This window comes from Dreissena polymorpha, chromosome 4, assembly GCF_020536995.1.
Source record: "Dreissena polymorpha isolate Duluth1 chromosome 4, UMN_Dpol_1.0, whole genome shotgun sequence".
Taxonomy (NCBI): domain Eukaryota; kingdom Metazoa; phylum Mollusca; class Bivalvia; order Myida; family Dreissenidae; genus Dreissena; species Dreissena polymorpha.
In genome coordinates this window covers 89563899-89585504 of record NC_068358.1, presented here as the reverse complement: position 1 = coordinate 89585504, position 21606 = coordinate 89563899, and the positions used below count along the sequence as shown (strand labels likewise).

The following is a 21606-nucleotide window of genomic DNA, read 5'->3' as shown; positions in this document are numbered from 1 at the left end:
TTGATAATTTAATCCAAAGTCTTCATGTAAGCAGGTGTTGTTTTTTTACTGTTCATGTAAACAAAGAATCAAGGACATCATTTAAAGTCTCGCGAAAATTCGCATTATGTGTGAATCGACAGTTTGACGTCATCAAAGGAAAGCTGTTTCCTGTCAAGAAGCCATAAAGAACACCTTTCTCGCCGACAAAATTGGATTCCTTTGTTTAGAGAAGCGATATGCTTAACCAATCGCGTGTTTGTAACTCGCTTGCAATCGTCCCATTATGCTTGAGCACGTGTATAGCTCCGCCTTTGAAACTGTTTCAGAGAAAAAGGTGGAGTTAGCGGTCTCTTGGGTATTCAATCATTGTTATAAAAACACGTTTTACCGAGACACTAATCAATTGTTTTAACAGTCAGATTAAAAGTACAAAGATTGGATTACAGTGATAATATTGTTTCATCGGATTAAAAGCTGAAAATAGTTTGTGGATAATTACTAGCGTAGATTATCGAGTGCAACCATTTATTAATTAGATAAACAACAAGATGTGTTTGTGAAACACAATGTCCCCCTATATGATGTTTGACATTGTAGGATGACCTTGACCTTGTGAAGGATGACCTTGACTTTGACCTTTCACCACTCAAAATGTGCAGCTCCATGAGATACACATGCATGCCAAATATCAAGTTGCTATCTTCAATATTGCAAAAGTATTCATAAAATAAGCGATTTGGGCCACATATATTTGACCTCTGACCTTGAAGGATGACCTTGACCTTGACCTTTCACCACTCAAAATGTGCAGCTCCATGAGATGCACATGCATGCCAAATATCAAGTTGCTATCTTCAATATTGCAAAAGTATTCATAAAATGAGCGATTTTGGCCACATATAATTGACCTCTGACCTTGAAAGATGACCTTGACCTTGACCTTTCACCACTCAAAATGTGCAGCTCCATGAGATACACATGCATGCCAAATATCAAGTTGCTATCTTCAATATTGCAAAAGTATTCATAAAATGAGCGATTTTGGCCACATATATTTGACCTCTGACCTTGAAGGATGACCTTGACCTTGACCTTTCACCACTCAAAATGTGCAGCTTCATGAGATACACATGCATGCCAAATATGAAGTTGCTATCTTCAATATAGCAAAAGTTATTGCAAAATGTTAAAGTTGGCGCAAACAGACAGACCAACAGACAGACCAAACAGACAGGGCAAAAACAATATGTCCCCCACTACTATAGTGGGGGACATAAAAACACAACTAAGGACTTACGATAAATCTTTGAAAATGCCTGGCAAACGCAAACGCCAGGCTTATGACAATGCATTTAAAATACGTGTGATAGAGTTTGGGGAGAATTTAAACAACAACAGTGCTGCTGAAGGTGAGTTTGGTATAAGTGAGAAACTAGTGCGTGATTGGCGTAAGAATAAGGACACAATTGTGAGTGGACCTATGCTTTGCTCGTCTATATTGAAAAATATTATTTTCCATTTCCACAATAAATCGTATTGAATATATTGAACGAAATTTAGAATACACATCATCTCCGAACGTGTAAATTGCGGCCAAATGATACTAATAGTGGTAATACGACGGACACAAAAAGTGCTGTACGGAAAGCCAAAAGCCTACTTTACAGTTGTTTGCATACTGAAAATGAAAAGGCTGTTGCAGAAATGCTACGCACAATGCATGATGATGATATAAAGGAAGTTGTTAAAAAAGATACTATTATTAAGTTGTTCAGTTCATTGCAGGTGTGTTCATTGGGAGGGAAACACATACAGAAGAAAAATGATATGCATAGGATTACCGGTAGCCAAAATGCTAGGACCTTGGCTCGTCTAGTGATAAAAGCAAGTGAGCATCTGCCAATGGTTAGCTTAAACAAGCTTCTTTGTAAGATAACTTTGACCTGGTTGTTAGTAGCACCTTGAGTCTGTCGCAGAACAGTGTCATCCTTGCTAACAATATGGGTCATCTGCTTGGTCATTGTATAATGATTAAAAATGGCTATTCTGTAAGATGCAATTCAAATGAAATGGCAGAGGAAACAAGACTGTTCAAAGTGTTGTTTGATGCAGATTGGAAATATCGATAAAACGCTCCAATGACAAGACAGAAAATTGTTCATGATATGAACAAATTAAAGTGCATACCAGAAACAAATGATCTTGTAAGGTTCAGGGATTATATAAAACAGATCATAGAGAATGTGAAGTCAGAGTTCTTTGTGCTTGTCCTAATCCTGGAAGTTGGACTAGACTGGCAAAGGCGACTATGTGCAGACTGTACATTTTCAACATAAGAAGAATTGCAGAAGTTGAAGACATGCTCCTGGAAGCATACCAGAACAGACCAGAGTGGACGGGGACTGAAGAGTTTCGTGCCTCATTGTCTGACACTGAGAGTTTGCAAAAAGGCAAGTTTTGTCTCTATTGTAATAAACATTGTAGGAACTTAAATATGTATCTAGATATTAAGTTTTGCTTAAATTGTGTTTTTGACCTTAAATATGTTGTTTTTGTTTGTATTTCAAACACAGATTTCTTGTTGTTTAATAATATTAAACTAGAAAAATTGACATGCTGAAGAATGTTTTTGAAACATACCTGAACTTGAGGTGAATATGTTAATTCCCAAAGGGTTTGGTGACATATGACTAGGGGTGACTATTGCAGCTAAAATGACTATCGCGCTAGTTATTGATAGTTGAAAATGCTATTACAATAGGCTATCCATAGCTTCACTATTGCGATACTATCACAATAGATCTTTTTTTTATTATATTTCTATTCTAATTGCTTTTTGAATACCTAAATTGACATCATATGTGTTTATCAAGCATACATAGTCAGATCAGTACATGCTAATTTTGGTGATTTGATTGTGTCAAAACATAAAGCTTTTGCAGAGCTCCAGATAAGGATTTGTGAAATAAGTAACGGTATTGTCACAGTCAAAAAGAAAAGGAGTAACACTGAGAATCAATTAGTACCTGTACAACTATATCCTTTAATAGAGGTAGTACCGTACTGTAGTACCCGTATTCTTGGAGATTGAAGGGTGTATAACTGACTTTACAGAAACATGTGCAGCAATTATAATAAATATATTTAGCTTCTGAAACAATTACTTTATAAGGTTTTCCATTCTGAATTATGATCATTAAAACTCATGACTTAATACTATTTCTTTTATTTTCTTGACAAAAAATACCAGCCAAATAGTAAGCTCAGTAAATGAATACTAATGTCACTGTCTCATCTCAAAAGAATAATTGCTTTAGCAGTTAACTGTCAAATCATATTTGGTTTTCCAATCTTCCAGTTTTTGTTGGGACCCGTTTCCTGTTGTGTTTTCTTACGTTTTTAGCCACTGATGCAATAAAATCGTTAAATATGGGTGCGACAATGTCTTGTTCTGGGTTTACAGATTGAATGTCAGGATGGTTAGACGACAGTATGTAGCCAATCAATTAAAATACATGTTTTCAAGCGAAACGAATTGCTATACATGTTGGATATTTTTTATTTTTGTAAAAAAGTATGATGTTCGAATTGAGTACGAACTTGAAATTTTATTGGCACTGTTCATACCATTTTTGTTGGAAACGTTTATTTTGACTTTGTTTTTACTTGCTATGCTTTCAAGGAAATAAAAGCATAACAAATAAGTGCCAGCACATGTCCTCCATTATTAGGGCTCCTTAAATATTTGGGCATAAAATAACGTTACAGTGAGTATGACCACTTGCGTCTTATAACTTTGAGTAGCTTTTTGGCCAAGTGGATTATCGTAAAAACCCAGTCATAAGTCGATATTTTTTACCTCCAAAATTTGATTAAAAAAACGGTATCGACTTATGAGGTGGTCCATGAAAAATATAATGAAATTCCATGAAAAAAATAATGAAATTCGATGAAGATTGATCTCCGCGGAAATAGTTGTTGTTGTTGTATAAAAAAAAAATCGTTGATTTACGACTTACAAAACGTCGTATTTTTACTGATACTTACCAATAAATATAATCACAGTTTGCAATTACTCTTCTTTTTATTTTGATAATTTAATCCAAAGTCTTCATGTAAGCAGGTGTTGTTTTTTTACTGTTCATGTAAACAAAGAATCAAGGACATCATTTAAAGTCTCGCGAAAATTCGCATTATGTGTGAATCGACAGTTTGACGTCATCAAAGGAAAGCTGTTTCCTGTCAAGAAGCCATAAAGAACACCTTTCTCGCCGACAAAATTGGATTCCTTTGTTTAGAGAAGCGATATGCTTAACCAATCGCGTGTTTGTAACTCGCTTGCAATCGTCCCATTATGCTTGAGCACGTGTATAGCTCCGCCTTTGAAACTGTTTCAGAGAAAAAGGTGGAGTTAGCGGTCTCTTGGGTATTCAATCATTGTTATAAAAACACGTTTTACCGAGACACTAATCAATTGTTTTAACAGTCAGATTAAAAGTACAAAGATTGGATTACAGTGATAATATTGTTTCATCGGATTAAAAGCTGAAAATAGTTTGTGGATAATTACTAGCGTAGATTATCGAGTGCAACCATTTATTAATTAGATAAACAACAAGATGTGTTTGTGAAACACAATGTCCCCCTATATGATGTTTGACATTGTAGGATGACCTTGACCTTGTGAAGGATGACCTTGACTTTGACCTTTCACCACTCAAAATGTGCAGCTCCATGAGATACACATGCATGCCAAATATCAAGTTGCTATCTTCAATATTGCAAAAGTATTCATAAAATAAGCGATTTGGGCCACATATATTTGACCTCTGACCTTGAAGGATGACCTTGACCTTGACCTTTCACCACTCAAAATGTGCAGCTCCATGAGATGCACATGCATGCCAAATATCAAGTTGCTATCTTCAATATTGCAAAAGTATTCATAAAATGAGCGATTTTGGCCACATATAATTGACCTCTGACCTTGAAAGATGACCTTGACCTTGACCTTTCACCACTCAAAATGTGCAGCTCCATGAGATACACATGCATGCCAAATATCAAGTTGCTATCTTCAATATTGCAAAAGTATTCATAAAATGAGCGATTTTGGCCACATATATTTGACCTCTGACCTTGAAGGATGACCTTGACCTTGACCTTTCACCACTCAAAATGTGCAGCTTCATGAGATACACATGCATGCCAAATATGAAGTTGCTATCTTCAATATAGCAAAAGTTATTGCAAAATGTTAAAGTTGGCGCAAACAGACAGACCAACAGACAGACCAAACAGACAGGGCAAAAACAATATGTCCCCCACTACTATAGTGGGGGACATAAAAACACAACTAAGGACTTACGATAAATCTTTGAAAATGCCTGGCAAACGCAAACGCCAGGCTTATGACAATGCATTTAAAATACGTGTGATAGAGTTTGGGGAGAATTTAAACAACAACAGTGCTGCTGAAGGTGAGTTTGGTATAAGTGAGAAACTAGTGCGTGATTGGCGTAAGAATAAGGACACAATTGTGAGTGGACCTATGCTTTGCTCGTCTATATTGAAAAATATTATTTTCCATTTCCACAATAAATCGTATTGAATATATTGAACGAAATTTAGAATACACATCATCTCCGAACGTGTAAATTGCGGCCAAATGATACTAATAGTGGTAATACGACGGACACAAAAAGTGCTGTACGGAAAGCCAAAAGCCTACTTTACAGTTGTTTGCATACTGAAAATGAAAAGGCTGTTGCAGAAATGCTACGCACAATGCATGATGATGATATAAAGGAAGTTGTTAAAAAAGATACTATTATTAAGTTGTTCAGTTCATTGCAGGTGTGTTCATTGGGAGGGAAACACATACAGAAGAAAAATGATATGCATAGGATTACCGGTAGCCAAAATGCTAGGACCTTGGCTCGTCTAGTGATAAAAGCAAGTGAGCATCTGCCAATGGTTAGCTTAAACAAGCTTCTTTGTAAGATAACTTTGACCTGGTTGTTAGTAGCACCTTGAGTCTGTCGCAGAACAGTGTCATCCTTGCTAACAATATGGGTCATCTGCTTGGTCATTGTATAATGATTAAAAATGGCTATTCTGTAAGATGCAATTCAAATGAAATGGCAGAGGAAACAAGACTGTTCAAAGTGTTGTTTGATGCAGATTGGAAATATCGATAAAACGCTCCAATGACAAGACAGAAAATTGTTCATGATATGAACAAATTAAAGTGCATACCAGAAACAAATGATCTTGTAAGGTTCAGGGATTATATAAAACAGATCATAGAGAATGTGAAGTCAGAGTTCTTTGTGCTTGTCCTAATCCTGGAAGTTGGACTAGACTGGCAAAGGCGACTATGTGCAGACTGTACATTTTCAACATAAGAAGAATTGCAGAAGTTGAAGACATGCTCCTGGAAGCATACCAGAACAGACCAGAGTGGACGGGGACTGAAGAGTTTCGTGCCTCATTGTCTGACACTGAGAGTTTGCAAAAAGGCAAGTTTTGTCTCTATTGTAATAAACATTGTAGGAACTTAAATATGTATCTAGATATTAAGTTTTGCTTAAATTGTGTTTTTGACCTTAAATATGTTGTTTTTGTTTGTATTTCAAACACAGATTTCTTGTTGTTTAATAATATTAAACTAGAAAAATTGACATGCTGAAGAATGTTTTTGAAACATACCTGAACTTGAGGTGAATATGTTAATTCCCAAAGGGTTTGGTGACATATGACTAGGGGTGACTATTGCAGCTAAAATGACTATCGCGCTAGTTATTGATAGTTGAAAATGCTATTACAATAGGCTATCCATAGCTTCACTATTGCGATACTATCACAATAGATCTTTTTTTTATTATATTTCTATTCTAATTGCTTTTTGAATACCTAAATTGACATCATATGTGTTTATCAAGCATACATAGTCAGATCAGTACATGCTAATTTTGGTGATTTGATTGTGTCAAAACATAAAGCTTTTGCAGAGCTCCAGATAAGGATTTGTGAAATAAGTAACGGTATTGTCACAGTCAAAAAGAAAAGGAGTAACACTGAGAATCAATTAGTACCTGTACAACTATATCCTTTAATAGAGGTAGTACCGTACTGTAGTACCCGTATTCTTGGAGATTGAAGGGTGTATAACTGACTTTACAGAAACATGTGCAGCAATTATAATAAATATATTTAGCTTCTGAAACAATTACTTTATAAGGTTTTCCATTCTGAATTATGATCATTAAAACTCATGACTTAATACTATTTCTTTTATTTTCTTGACAAAAAATACCAGCCAAATAGTAAGCTCAGTAAATGAATACTAATGTCACTGTCTCATCTCAAAAGAATAATTGCTTTAGCAGTTAACTGTCAAATCATATTTGGTTTTCCAATCTTCCAGTTTTTGTTGGGACCCGTTTCCTGTTGTGTTTTCTTACGTTTTTAGCCACTGATGCAATAAAATCGTTAAATATGGGTGCGACAATGTCTTGTTCTGGGTTTACAGATTGAATGTCAGGATGGTTAGACGACAGTATGTAGCCAATCAATTAAAATACATGTTTTCAAGCGAAACGAATTGCTATACATGTTGGATATTTTTTATTTTTGTAAAAAAGTATGATGTTCGAATTGAGTACGAACTTGAAATTTTATTGGCACTGTTCATACCATTTTTGTTGGAAACGTTTATTTTGACTTTGTTTTTACTTGCTATGCTTTCAAGGAAATAAAAGCATAACAAATAAGTGCCAGCACATGTCCTCCATTATTAGGGCTCCTTAAATATTTGGGCATAAAATAACGTTACAGTGAGTATGACCACTTGCGTCTTATAACTTTGAGTAGCTTTTTGGCCAAGTGGATTATCGTAAAAACCCAGTCATAAGTCGATATTTTTTACCTCCAAAATTTGATTAAAAAAACGGTATCGACTTATGAGGTGGTCCATGAAAAATATAATGAAATTCCATGAAAAAAATAATGAAATTCGATGAAGATTGATCTCCGCGGAAATAGTTGTTGTTGTTGTATAAAAAAAAAATCGTTGATTTACGACTTACAAAACGTCGTATTTTTACTGATACTTACCAATAAATATAATCACAGTTTGCAATTACTCTTCTTTTTATTTTGATAATTTAATCCAAAGTCTTCATGTAAGCAGGTGTTGTTTTTTTACTGTTCATGTAAACAAAGAATCAAGGACATCATTTAAAGTCTCGCGAAAATTCGCATTATGTGTGAATCGACAGTTTGACGTCATCAAAGGAAAGCTGTTTCCTGTCAAGAAGCCATAAAGAACACCTTTCTCGCCGACAAAATTGGATTCCTTTGTTTAGAGAAGCGATATGCTTAACCAATCGCGTGTTTGTAACTCGCTTGCAATCGTCCCATTATGCTTGAGCACGTGTATAGCTCCGCCTTTGAAACTGTTTCAGAGAAAAAGGTGGAGTTAGCGGTCTCTTGGGTATTCAATCATTGTTATAAAAACACGTTTTACCGAGACACTAATCAATTGTTTTAACAGTCAGATTAAAAGTACAAAGATTGGATTACAGTGATAATATTGTTTCATCGGATTAAAAGCTGAAAATAGTTTGTGGATAATTACTAGCGTAGATTATCGAGTGCAACCATTTATTAATTAGATAAACAACAAGATGTGTTTGTGAAACACAATGTCCCCCTATATGATGTTTGACATTGTAGGATGACCTTGACCTTGTGAAGGATGACCTTGACTTTGACCTTTCACCACTCAAAATGTGCAGCTCCATGAGATACACATGCATGCCAAATATCAAGTTGCTATCTTCAATATTGCAAAAGTATTCATAAAATAAGCGATTTGGGCCACATATATTTGACCTCTGACCTTGAAGGATGACCTTGACCTTGACCTTTCACCACTCAAAATGTGCAGCTCCATGAGATGCACATGCATGCCAAATATCAAGTTGCTATCTTCAATATTGCAAAAGTATTCATAAAATGAGCGATTTTGGCCACATATAATTGACCTCTGACCTTGAAAGATGACCTTGACCTTGACCTTTCACCACTCAAAATGTGCAGCTCCATGAGATACACATGCATGCCAAATATCAAGTTGCTATCTTCAATATTGCAAAAGTATTCATAAAATGAGCGATTTTGGCCACATATATTTGACCTCTGACCTTGAAGGATGACCTTGACCTTGACCTTTCACCACTCAAAATGTGCAGCTTCATGAGATACACATGCATGCCAAATATGAAGTTGCTATCTTCAATATAGCAAAAGTTATTGCAAAATGTTAAAGTTGGCGCAAACAGACAGACCAACAGACAGACCAAACAGACAGGGCAAAAACAATATGTCCCCCACTACTATAGTGGGGGACATAAAAACACAACTAAGGACTTACGATAAATCTTTGAAAATGCCTGGCAAACGCAAACGCCAGGCTTATGACAATGCATTTAAAATACGTGTGATAGAGTTTGGGGAGAATTTAAACAACAACAGTGCTGCTGAAGGTGAGTTTGGTATAAGTGAGAAACTAGTGCGTGATTGGCGTAAGAATAAGGACACAATTGTGAGTGGACCTATGCTTTGCTCGTCTATATTGAAAAATATTATTTTCCATTTCCACAATAAATCGTATTGAATATATTGAACGAAATTTAGAATACACATCATCTCCGAACGTGTAAATTGCGGCCAAATGATACTAATAGTGGTAATACGACGGACACAAAAAGTGCTGTACGGAAAGCCAAAAGCCTACTTTACAGTTGTTTGCATACTGAAAATGAAAAGGCTGTTGCAGAAATGCTACGCACAATGCATGATGATGATATAAAGGAAGTTGTTAAAAAAGATACTATTATTAAGTTGTTCAGTTCATTGCAGGTGTGTTCATTGGGAGGGAAACACATACAGAAGAAAAATGATATGCATAGGATTACCGGTAGCCAAAATGCTAGGACCTTGGCTCGTCTAGTGATAAAAGCAAGTGAGCATCTGCCAATGGTTAGCTTAAACAAGCTTCTTTGTAAGATAACTTTGACCTGGTTGTTAGTAGCACCTTGAGTCTGTCGCAGAACAGTGTCATCCTTGCTAACAATATGGGTCATCTGCTTGGTCATTGTATAATGATTAAAAATGGCTATTCTGTAAGATGCAATTCAAATGAAATGGCAGAGGAAACAAGACTGTTCAAAGTGTTGTTTGATGCAGATTGGAAATATCGATAAAACGCTCCAATGACAAGACAGAAAATTGTTCATGATATGAACAAATTAAAGTGCATACCAGAAACAAATGATCTTGTAAGGTTCAGGGATTATATAAAACAGATCATAGAGAATGTGAAGTCAGAGTTCTTTGTGCTTGTCCTAATCCTGGAAGTTGGACTAGACTGGCAAAGGCGACTATGTGCAGACTGTACATTTTCAACATAAGAAGAATTGCAGAAGTTGAAGACATGCTCCTGGAAGCATACCAGAACAGACCAGAGTGGACGGGGACTGAAGAGTTTCGTGCCTCATTGTCTGACACTGAGAGTTTGCAAAAAGGCAAGTTTTGTCTCTATTGTAATAAACATTGTAGGAACTTAAATATGTATCTAGATATTAAGTTTTGCTTAAATTGTGTTTTTGACCTTAAATATGTTGTTTTTGTTTGTATTTCAAACACAGATTTCTTGTTGTTTAATAATATTAAACTAGAAAAATTGACATGCTGAAGAATGTTTTTGAAACATACCTGAACTTGAGGTGAATATGTTAATTCCCAAAGGGTTTGGTGACATATGACTAGGGGTGACTATTGCAGCTAAAATGACTATCGCGCTAGTTATTGATAGTTGAAAATGCTATTACAATAGGCTATCCATAGCTTCACTATTGCGATACTATCACAATAGATCTTTTTTTTATTATATTTCTATTCTAATTGCTTTTTGAATACCTAAATTGACATCATATGTGTTTATCAAGCATACATAGTCAGATCAGTACATGCTAATTTTGGTGATTTGATTGTGTCAAAACATAAAGCTTTTGCAGAGCTCCAGATAAGGATTTGTGAAATAAGTAACGGTATTGTCACAGTCAAAAAGAAAAGGAGTAACACTGAGAATCAATTAGTACCTGTACAACTATATCCTTTAATAGAGGTAGTACCGTACTGTAGTACCCGTATTCTTGGAGATTGAAGGGTGTATAACTGACTTTACAGAAACATGTGCAGCAATTATAATAAATATATTTAGCTTCTGAAACAATTACTTTATAAGGTTTTCCATTCTGAATTATGATCATTAAAACTCATGACTTAATACTATTTCTTTTATTTTCTTGACAAAAAATACCAGCCAAATAGTAAGCTCAGTAAATGAATACTAATGTCACTGTCTCATCTCAAAAGAATAATTGCTTTAGCAGTTAACTGTCAAATCATATTTGGTTTTCCAATCTTCCAGTTTTTGTTGGGACCCGTTTCCTGTTGTGTTTTCTTACGTTTTTAGCCACTGATGCAATAAAATCGTTAAATATGGGTGCGACAATGTCTTGTTCTGGGTTTACAGATTGAATGTCAGGATGGTTAGACGACAGTATGTAGCCAATCAATTAAAATACATGTTTTCAAGCGAAACGAATTGCTATACATGTTGGATATTTTTTATTTTTGTAAAAAAGTATGATGTTCGAATTGAGTACGAACTTGAAATTTTATTGGCACTGTTCATACCATTTTTGTTGGAAACGTTTATTTTGACTTTGTTTTTACTTGCTATGCTTTCAAGGAAATAAAAGCATAACAAATAAGTGCCAGCACATGTCCTCCATTATTAGGGCTCCTTAAATATTTGGGCATAAAATAACGTTACAGTGAGTATGACCACTTGCGTCTTATAACTTTGAGTAGCTTTTTGGCCAAGTGGATTATCGTAAAAACCCAGTCATAAGTCGATATTTTTTACCTCCAAAATTTGATTAAAAAAACGGTATCGACTTATGAGGTGGTCCATGAAAAATATAATGAAATTCCATGAAAAAAATAATGAAATTCGATGAAGATTGATCTCCGCGGAAATAGTTGTTGTTGTTGTATAAAAAAAAAATCGTTGATTTACGACTTACAAAACGTCGTATTTTTACTGATACTTACCAATAAATATAATCACAGTTTGCAATTACTCTTCTTTTTATTTTGATAATTTAATCCAAAGTCTTCATGTAAGCAGGTGTTGTTTTTTTACTGTTCATGTAAACAAAGAATCAAGGACATCATTTAAAGTCTCGCGAAAATTCGCATTATGTGTGAATCGACAGTTTGACGTCATCAAAGGAAAGCTGTTTCCTGTCAAGAAGCCATAAAGAACACCTTTCTCGCCGACAAAATTGGATTCCTTTGTTTAGAGAAGCGATATGCTTAACCAATCGCGTGTTTGTAACTCGCTTGCAATCGTCCCATTATGCTTGAGCACGTGTATAGCTCCGCCTTTGAAACTGTTTCAGAGAAAAAGGTGGAGTTAGCGGTCTCTTGGGTATTCAATCATTGTTATAAAAACACGTTTTACCGAGACACTAATCAATTGTTTTAACAGTCAGATTAAAAGTACAAAGATTGGATTACAGTGATAATATTGTTTCATCGGATTAAAAGCTGAAAATAGTTTGTGGATAATTACTAGCGTAGATTATCGAGTGCAACCATTTATTAATTAGATAAACAACAAGATGTGTTTGTGAAACACAATGTCCCCCTATATGATGTTTGACATTGTAGGATGACCTTGACCTTGTGAAGGATGACCTTGACTTTGACCTTTCACCACTCAAAATGTGCAGCTCCATGAGATACACATGCATGCCAAATATCAAGTTGCTATCTTCAATATTGCAAAAGTATTCATAAAATAAGCGATTTGGGCCACATATATTTGACCTCTGACCTTGAAGGATGACCTTGACCTTGACCTTTCACCACTCAAAATGTGCAGCTCCATGAGATGCACATGCATGCCAAATATCAAGTTGCTATCTTCAATATTGCAAAAGTATTCATAAAATGAGCGATTTTGGCCACATATAATTGACCTCTGACCTTGAAAGATGACCTTGACCTTGACCTTTCACCACTCAAAATGTGCAGCTCCATGAGATACACATGCATGCCAAATATCAAGTTGCTATCTTCAATATTGCAAAAGTATTCATAAAATGAGCGATTTTGGCCACATATATTTGACCTCTGACCTTGAAGGATGACCTTGACCTTGACCTTTCACCACTCAAAATGTGCAGCTTCATGAGATACACATGCATGCCAAATATGAAGTTGCTATCTTCAATATAGCAAAAGTTATTGCAAAATGTTAAAGTTGGCGCAAACAGACAGACCAACAGACAGACCAAACAGACAGGGCAAAAACAATATGTCCCCCACTACTATAGTGGGGGACATAAAAACACAACTAAGGACTTACGATAAATCTTTGAAAATGCCTGGCAAACGCAAACGCCAGGCTTATGACAATGCATTTAAAATACGTGTGATAGAGTTTGGGGAGAATTTAAACAACAACAGTGCTGCTGAAGGTGAGTTTGGTATAAGTGAGAAACTAGTGCGTGATTGGCGTAAGAATAAGGACACAATTGTGAGTGGACCTATGCTTTGCTCGTCTATATTGAAAAATATTATTTTCCATTTCCACAATAAATCGTATTGAATATATTGAACGAAATTTAGAATACATGTGTTGGCTTTGCCTACGTTCAACAGTTCCACAGTGACGTCATGTGCAATGTATAGAATACTACCGCAACTTCATGTACATTTAAAATGGCGTCTGTTAATGAAATTTGTAAACAGAAAATTTCTGACTCGACTTATGAAGCTAACATACTCAAAATCTCCAATTTTGGTACCAAAGTATACCCCCCGACTTATGAGCCGGGTAGACTTATGACTGCGTTTTTACGGTAGGTTGTTAGGGGGGCCCTTTCTGTCCACCATTCTTTCGGAAGGTTTGACATTGATTCTGAACAAGTGTCTTCCATACTCTGAAAAGTATTGAACTGATTGATAGTGCAACTATTTATATCATTCTTTACCTTTTTTCATATATACGTTTATTCTGACTGTTATGTATTTTTTATTATAGAGATTCAGATAATAAAGAGAATGAGAATAAATAGAATGAGACGCCTAAAGGGAAAAGGGTGGCGGAGAAAACTGCTCCTAAATCTACATGTGCCAAGCTTGTGAGTGTGGCTGATCCTGTTAAAACTGATGATAAAATAAGGTAAAAATGAGAAAATATGTTGTTAATTAAATATATTTGATTTGTCAGTTTTATTAAAAAACATGTAATACATATTTACAACAGGATCTTGTCTGAGTTTCTTCAATTCATCAAGTAAGTGTACACATCATTTGATAAACCAGCATGCTAAGTGAAAAAGAAATAACAACTTACATGACAACTTCAGGCGCACACACTTACCATAACCCAAAATATTAGATCACTCTACACTTCAGGGCACAAGATACAAACATTTGGAAAAGCATACTTTTTTCTCTATTGAACTCTGCTTTTTAAGTATTATTTTCAAAATATTACATTCTCTGCCATGAATCTTGATTATAGCATTAACAGACGTTATTAACAGTTCATGTAAATGATTATACTTTTGATTAGGAAGGGACCAAAAAAACTGACGGAAAGCGGAAAAGGGGCGAGGGGAAAAAATAAAAAAAATGGAGAAAACAAAAAACTGGTATGTATACGCTGAAAAAAAAAACAACTAAACATTTTACATACATGTTAAGATAAACAAACTATTGAGCTTTGTGAAGAAATATCGAACATGAGGCAGACACCAGATCACAATTAGAATCGATTACAACAATATTATCTTGTTTTAGCATTTCGTCTTCTATGGAAGATCTTAATAGCCTTTGTGAACTGCTTAAAGTGTTCTGATTTCTGAGAAATTTATATTAAACCTTAACTGACACCATGAGACCATTTTAGGAGACAAAAATTGTCTGTGCATGTAATGTTTAATTTTAAACATGTCTCTGTTTTTCACCTATAGGAAAATGTTGCTGGAGAGCTGGGTCTTACAGAGCTGGGGTCTCTGTTGAGAGAAAGCACTAATATTTGCGAAGACAAAACTGAACTTGACACAAAGAGGTATGCATATTTAGTAATGTGTCCGCAGTCTTTGTTAAATAATATTTTGTAAAAGTTATGGAGACTGTTCAGAAATCAATTTCTTTTGATGAAGAAATTATATATGAAAGAAGTAAAATCAAGTATATTGATATCTGTGTGAGCACTGGAACCCAAGAAATTTCCAAAATAATTGTTTTATTTAAATATTCTCACTATGTTCATATAACTGTTTATCATTGTTAAAAGTGTCAAACACTGATATAAGAAGAGCCTGCCTTGCATAACATATAATCACTGGGGGCTGACGAGGTCAAAGCGTAGTCCGTTTCGCTACGACGTCGGGTATATGTTTTACTACGAAAACATGGTGTAAATACACTACTTTCATAGGCGAGTTTCATATTTTCTGGTGTTTATGGATTATAGAACGGAACATCCAGTAATGGTAGGTACTTATTTTCAATAACAAACTAATAACAAATGCGCGTAGTTGCAACCTTTAAGTTTATTTTGAGCTAAAATCGAATTATTTTGATTTGAAGCAATGCATAAGATGGTTATTCTGTTAAAATAGCCAATTACGGTAACTTAAATTAAATAAAACTACATTTTACTTTGATTCAGTGTACATTACACATTTTAAAATTCAAAACAGGTTACGAACATATATTTTAATTATTCAAATGCTTTGTTTCGAAGGAAATTACAAGTCGCTTTATGTAAAGGTTTCGCACAGAGTATGTATTGGTTGCGCAACGAAGTACAAATATAATGCATAGGTTGCTCAACGAAGTTTCTGTATCCATTTCAGGACATATCACATGCAGTTTGCAGTTACTGCAGACTGCCATTTCCCAGTGCAAAAGATGCCGTGCTTCACTGTGCGCATGAACATCCAAACGAAAAGGTTGAACCCGGTGAAAGCCTGCAGAGTCCCGGCAGAGCCCCGGTAAACCGTCACTACGCCGGCACTCACCGGGGTTATACCGGCATCAGACCCCGGCAGAGCTGCGGCAACGCCCCGGTTTAACCGGGGACAACCGGTTCATCCCGGAGGTATTAAACATTTTCATACTTTCCAGGTGGAGCCCCGGTCGTCCACGGTTCATCCCGGTGGAGCACCGGTTCATCCCGGTAGGGCCCCGGCTCATCCCGGTAGATGCCTGATCACGCACTGGGGCTCCGCCGGCATCATAGTGAGACTGGGCCTTAACCGCATTGTAACACGAGGTTAATTTACCGGCCGTCTCATGTACGCAGTTAACAATAACCTGTGACAGAAACCCACTGCCACACCTTTACAACAATATATTGATTATGCAATTGCGGATTTGTGCCATTGGGGCCCTACTTTCCACACCTTACGGCTGTTACAGGTGTGGATTTTACAGGTACAATCATGTATACGAACATGAAATTTACCTCAAAATTAGTTGACGATAACCGATTTTCAAGAAAATCGCTTTGATATATACAATGTAAAAATCAAAATCCGTATGAGATAAATAATGATCGAAGTTGGGACATGGGATTTACTTTGACATAAGCAGAGTTTCGAGATAAGCGAGTTGGGGATAACGAGAACCGAATGTTATTTAATAAAGAGTACCGTATGCTGAAAACCTATCGTCGGTCTCTATCAAAATAAACGTATAAGGGATTGTCACGAGGAGAAGATGAGTCATTTTTATTGAGACCGACGACATTAGGTACTCGACTCTCAACTGTCATCTTATATATGGATTTTCGATTTTAATCGTTTCCTTTGGCCTAGTCGTGAATGTAATTATATCATAATAATGTGCATTACCATGTCGACTGTGCGCTTCGGATCATGTTGTGCCGTTGTTACTTACTCTGTCTCAAAGGAAATATCCAGCCACTCCATGACTCTATTAAAAAAATTTTTTTCTTTATTTTGCCTTTGAGAGATAACCAATACGTCTTCTGTGAGAAACGCATGCACGCTAAAGCGTTGTCGTAGCGAGGCATATACGTATACTGTCAGAGACATGATCATGCCTTATAATAATATTTAGCCTTTATTTATGATAACTGGGTCACCCTACACATTTCTAAACACACCAGTGGCTTAACAATACATAGATCAATATGGAAATTGTAAAATTGTGTCAATTATACACAGTTGTAAACCTTAATTGCATTTTTTAAAGTGAAACTTGACTTCGGTTTGATAAATCAGCGGTATATTTCATGTTTAACCGCATAAACCAGACACATCTTGGATTATAATTCGATGTAACAGACCTATGAAATGACATTGTGCTTAAATTCAGAGTTTTGTTATTACAAAATCATAAACTTACATGTTTTAAACACAATGTTCGACTAATCCGTTCTCGATGTCATGTGTATTTAAACAATGTTTTCGTAGTAAAACATATACTCGACGTCGTAGCGAAACGGACTACGCTTTGACCTCGTCAGCCCCCAGTGATAATGTCTATAGAAGGAAACGGCTACAACATTAATATATTTAATATCATACCATATTTTATCAAACAAGTTAAGGAATTTTGTTTGTAAGCGAGCCTTTGGCAAGCTTACTAATGAATTTCCTGGACGAGTTTAATGAAATATGGTATGAAAAGATAATGAGTCTCAAATCTTTTTTATCACATGCTTTTTAATGAGCATATTAAATAAATATTAACGCAAACATAATGATAAATCCCGAATGTTGTTTACATTTCGAGACATCATTTAACGCTGCAACGTCATTTCAGCAAAATAACAAAATGCAATTGGACAATCGAATGAAAACAAGAGTGCCAAACTGTCACAAGATACGCCCGTTCTAAGGTTTTGGACACCATGCTCAATGCTTGAAAGTGTCCTCAAGACCTAGTTATTGACCCGGCATGACCCATATTTGAACTTGACCTAGATATCACTTAGATGTAACATCTGACTAAATTTGGTGAAGATCAGATGAAAACTACTTCAATTAAAGAGCGGACAACATGCTTAATGCTTGAAATGCACTATGTGACCTCGTTTTTGACCCGGCATGACCCATGTTCGAACTTGACCTACATATCATCTAGACACAACTTCTGACCAAATTAGGTGAAGATCAGATGAAAACTACTTCAATTAGAGAGCGGACACCATGCTAAATGCTTGAAATGCACTAAGTAACCTCGTGACCTAGTTTTTGACCCGGCATGACCCATATTTGAACTTGACCTACATATCATCTAGACACAACTTCTGACCAAATTTGGTGAAGATCGGATGAATACAATTTGAATTAGAGTCCGGACAAAGTGGCGCCGTTGAAAATGCACTAATTGACCCTATGACCTAGTTTTTGACCCGGCATGACCCATATTCGAACTTGGCCTATATATCAACTAGATGCAACTGCTGACCAAGTTTGGTGAAGATCGGATGAATACAATTTGAAATAGAGTCCGGACAAAGTGGCCCCTTTGAAAATGCACTTATTGACCCTATGACCTAGTTTTTGACCCGGCATGACCCATATTCGAACTTGGCCTAGATATCAACTAGATGCAACTGCTGACCAAGTTTGGTGAAGATCGGATGAATACAATTTGAAATAGAGTCCGGACAAAGTGGCCCCTTTGAAAATGCACTTATTGACCCTATGACCTAGTTTTTGACCCGGCATGACCCATATTCGAACTTGGCCTAGATATCAACTAGATGCAACTGCTGACCAAGTTTGGTGAAGATCGGATGAATACAATTTGAATTAGAGTCCGGACAAAGTGATGCCTTCCGCCCGCCGCCCGCCGCCCGCCGCCCGCCGCCCGCCAAGGGGTTTCACATAATACGTCCCGTATTTTATACGGGCGTATAAAAAGCCAATGAAAAGGCTTAAAAAGTATATTACACATGTGTAAGATAAAAATATTCGTAATGGTTATATTACATGGGAAACAGGGTAAGGCATGTGATAAATGTCTGTTTTAATTTCAGACAGAGACTTGAGGAAGCTAAAAACAAAGCTGAAGACGTGAGATTGAATGATAATGATTGTGACACAGAAGGTAAGCTCAGACTAAGAAGTTATTTTATTTGTACGGCTTGATTCCAAACATTTCATCTGCTATGTGATGTTGTGATTAATAAGTTCAATAAGTTGTCACAGGGAGACCTGTTCATTGGAGCACAGGTCTTCTTAAAACATTTTTTGCGTCAGTAAGTGCAAGTGAAATTGTAAACATAAGCTGGAATAATTTCTTTTGACACTATAACTACATATGACCAGTTCAAATTAAATATCAGACTTTTAATGCCTCTTTTTATAATGGCTGAATGATCATAGAATCACAACAAATTAAAATATTGATTCTATACTTGAACAGGTGAAGTTGACAGGTTGAAGAGGGAGGTGGTGATGCTGCAGACCCAGAACTCCTACCTGCATGGGGAAATTGGCAGACTGTGGAACTGGTACAATGTAGTGAGTACTTGAGCATTAACAATATTGTCTGTTTACTATCTTGCAAATACACAATTTTAAGGTAGATCTATATATATGTAATAAATAAAACTTTGTGAGTATCAGATTGCCGCACATGATTTTGATAGAAATCATCATATGGCTTGATTTTGCAAGATCTTATAAATGTCAAATGATGTGCCTGTCTGGGACTGGAACAGAATACCTCTCATTAACTTGGCTGGTGCTCTACAGACTGAGCTATCCCGCAACCTGACACTATCTCCTAAATTGACTTATTCAAAACATGACATAAGCTCAAAATTGCATTTATTTAAGTCACCAGTAGGACTTCAATATTTAGAGTATATTACTAAAGATTTATTGATTTCAATGGTTTGTCATACTTTTTTTGACAGCTTGATGGGCGACTTACAGAGACCCAGCAACTTCTCCAACAGCAGCAACTTCTCACACAACTTCTCACACAGCAGCAACTACTTCTCCAACAGCAACAACCACCTCAGCAACAACAACTCCAGCAGCAACAACCACCTCAGCAACAACAACTCCAGCAGCAACAACCACCGCAGCAACAACAAATCCAGCAACAACAACCAGACCTGCCTTCACCAGATGCTCACAACAGGACATATGGTGGATACACAAAAGTAATTATTACAAAAAGTATATAAAAACTACAGTATGCGGTGGCAAACTGAAGCATCAGTTATTGCTTACTGATCTAAATTCACTTTTAACAGATTCGAACAATTTTATCTTTACTCTGTAATTTGTAAAATTATTTTAACATCATATTATGTCACAGAAAAGTGATGGTAAAAGAACATAATTTTCTTTGAGCAAAAAAAAGAAAGGAATTCAAACTTTTTATATGAAGTTACAGAGTTTAATGTAAACATTGATTTCAGGCCCAGCTACTATCAGATGTCTCTGGCATCACAGATGCCAGTAACTGGCTGCTAAAAAGTTGTTTCGCCGCCTCTACACGGAGGAAAGACTAGGCAGAAGCCTATCAGGGGGGAAAACTTCTAAAACGGCCTGGCCTTGAAGACCAGTCCAAGTTGCAGGTTGTGTTTGGTAAGAATAGACACTTTTTGACACATTGAAACCAAGACATAAAACAGTGAAATGACTTCTGAATTATTATTTTGAGAAAGCTTTAAAACAGCCAGTTAATTATCCATCATCTTTGATAGCTGGAATTCTATTCAGATTAAGTCAGAGGTTTGCCTGAAAAGAATAAGTTAAAAACATAGTTATTGTACCATATTGCAGTTTTGTAATAAATATTGCCTGGCACTCATTAGTTTCGCCAATATTTTCAGTCGTTTTCGTTACTCTACGATGATATATTGTATTGTGAAAAGGGTCACAGTAACTAAAACTGACAATACATTTACGTAAGCTTATGGAATATTCATGAGTGCCAGGTAATAGCTGCCTCGAGCATATTTTATCAAGAGCGGGTACCAGGGTCGAACCACCAACTTTCTGCAAGCCAGCCAGATGGCTTCCGCACATGACTAATGCCCAGAGTGAGGATCAAACCTCCATCGATGAGTGGTCTCAAGTCAGGGACCTAAACCACTGGGCCATGAAGGCCCTGTAGTAGCTTTTAGATAAAATTTAAATGTGCAATTTAATTAAGACTAATTTCTTTATTTTCAGACATCATGAGGGAGAAATATAGCGCGGACGAGGCACTCGTTAGGTTTCACCTCAGGGACTTGATGAAGCCGTCACAGAATGCTGCGCCTGAAACAAACTAAAACTGAGAACTTAATACAAAAAAGTGAATGACTGTGAAACACTTGAGCTGAGATTAGTTTAAAGAAAATAAAATTTCATGTTTGAAAGATTTTTGTCAGTCATTTTTCAGTGATGTTCATACGATTATGTCAAGACTGTATGTAAATGATGAAACTGTCATGTTAAGGAGATTTCAAACGGTAACATTTTG

The 21606-nt window shown here is 36.1% G+C and overlaps 1 protein-coding gene and 1 long non-coding RNA gene across 3 annotated transcripts; one reads left to right on the top strand and one right to left on the bottom strand.

Moving 5' to 3' along the window:
- Nucleotides 1-614: 614 nt before the first annotated feature.
- On the bottom strand, nucleotides 615-9388 carry LOC127879344 (uncharacterized). 2 transcript variants are annotated; one of them, XR_008049022.1, is made up of 3 exons: nucleotides 8761-9388; nucleotides 4690-5145; nucleotides 615-1074 (listed from the first exon to the last, which is right to left on the bottom strand). It is a non-coding gene; the product is annotated as an uncharacterized LOC127879344 (long non-coding RNA). The 2 variants fall into 2 exon arrangements; XR_008049023.1 differs by having other exon boundaries at nucleotides 615-922.
- A 5630-nt stretch (nucleotides 9389-15018) lies between these two features.
- Nucleotides 15019-20662, top strand: LOC127875866 (uncharacterized). The gene is made up of 5 exons (XM_052420590.1): nucleotides 15019-15205; nucleotides 19157-19227; nucleotides 19546-19643; nucleotides 20042-20293; nucleotides 20555-20662. Exons 3-5 carry the CDS (start codon nucleotides 19578-19580, stop codon nucleotides 20645-20647), a joined length of 411 nt encoding a protein of 136 aa, XP_052276550.1. The 5' UTR covers nucleotides 15019-15205; nucleotides 19157-19227; nucleotides 19546-19577; the 3' UTR covers nucleotides 20648-20662.
- The last annotated feature ends 944 nt before the right edge of the window (nucleotides 20663-21606 follow it).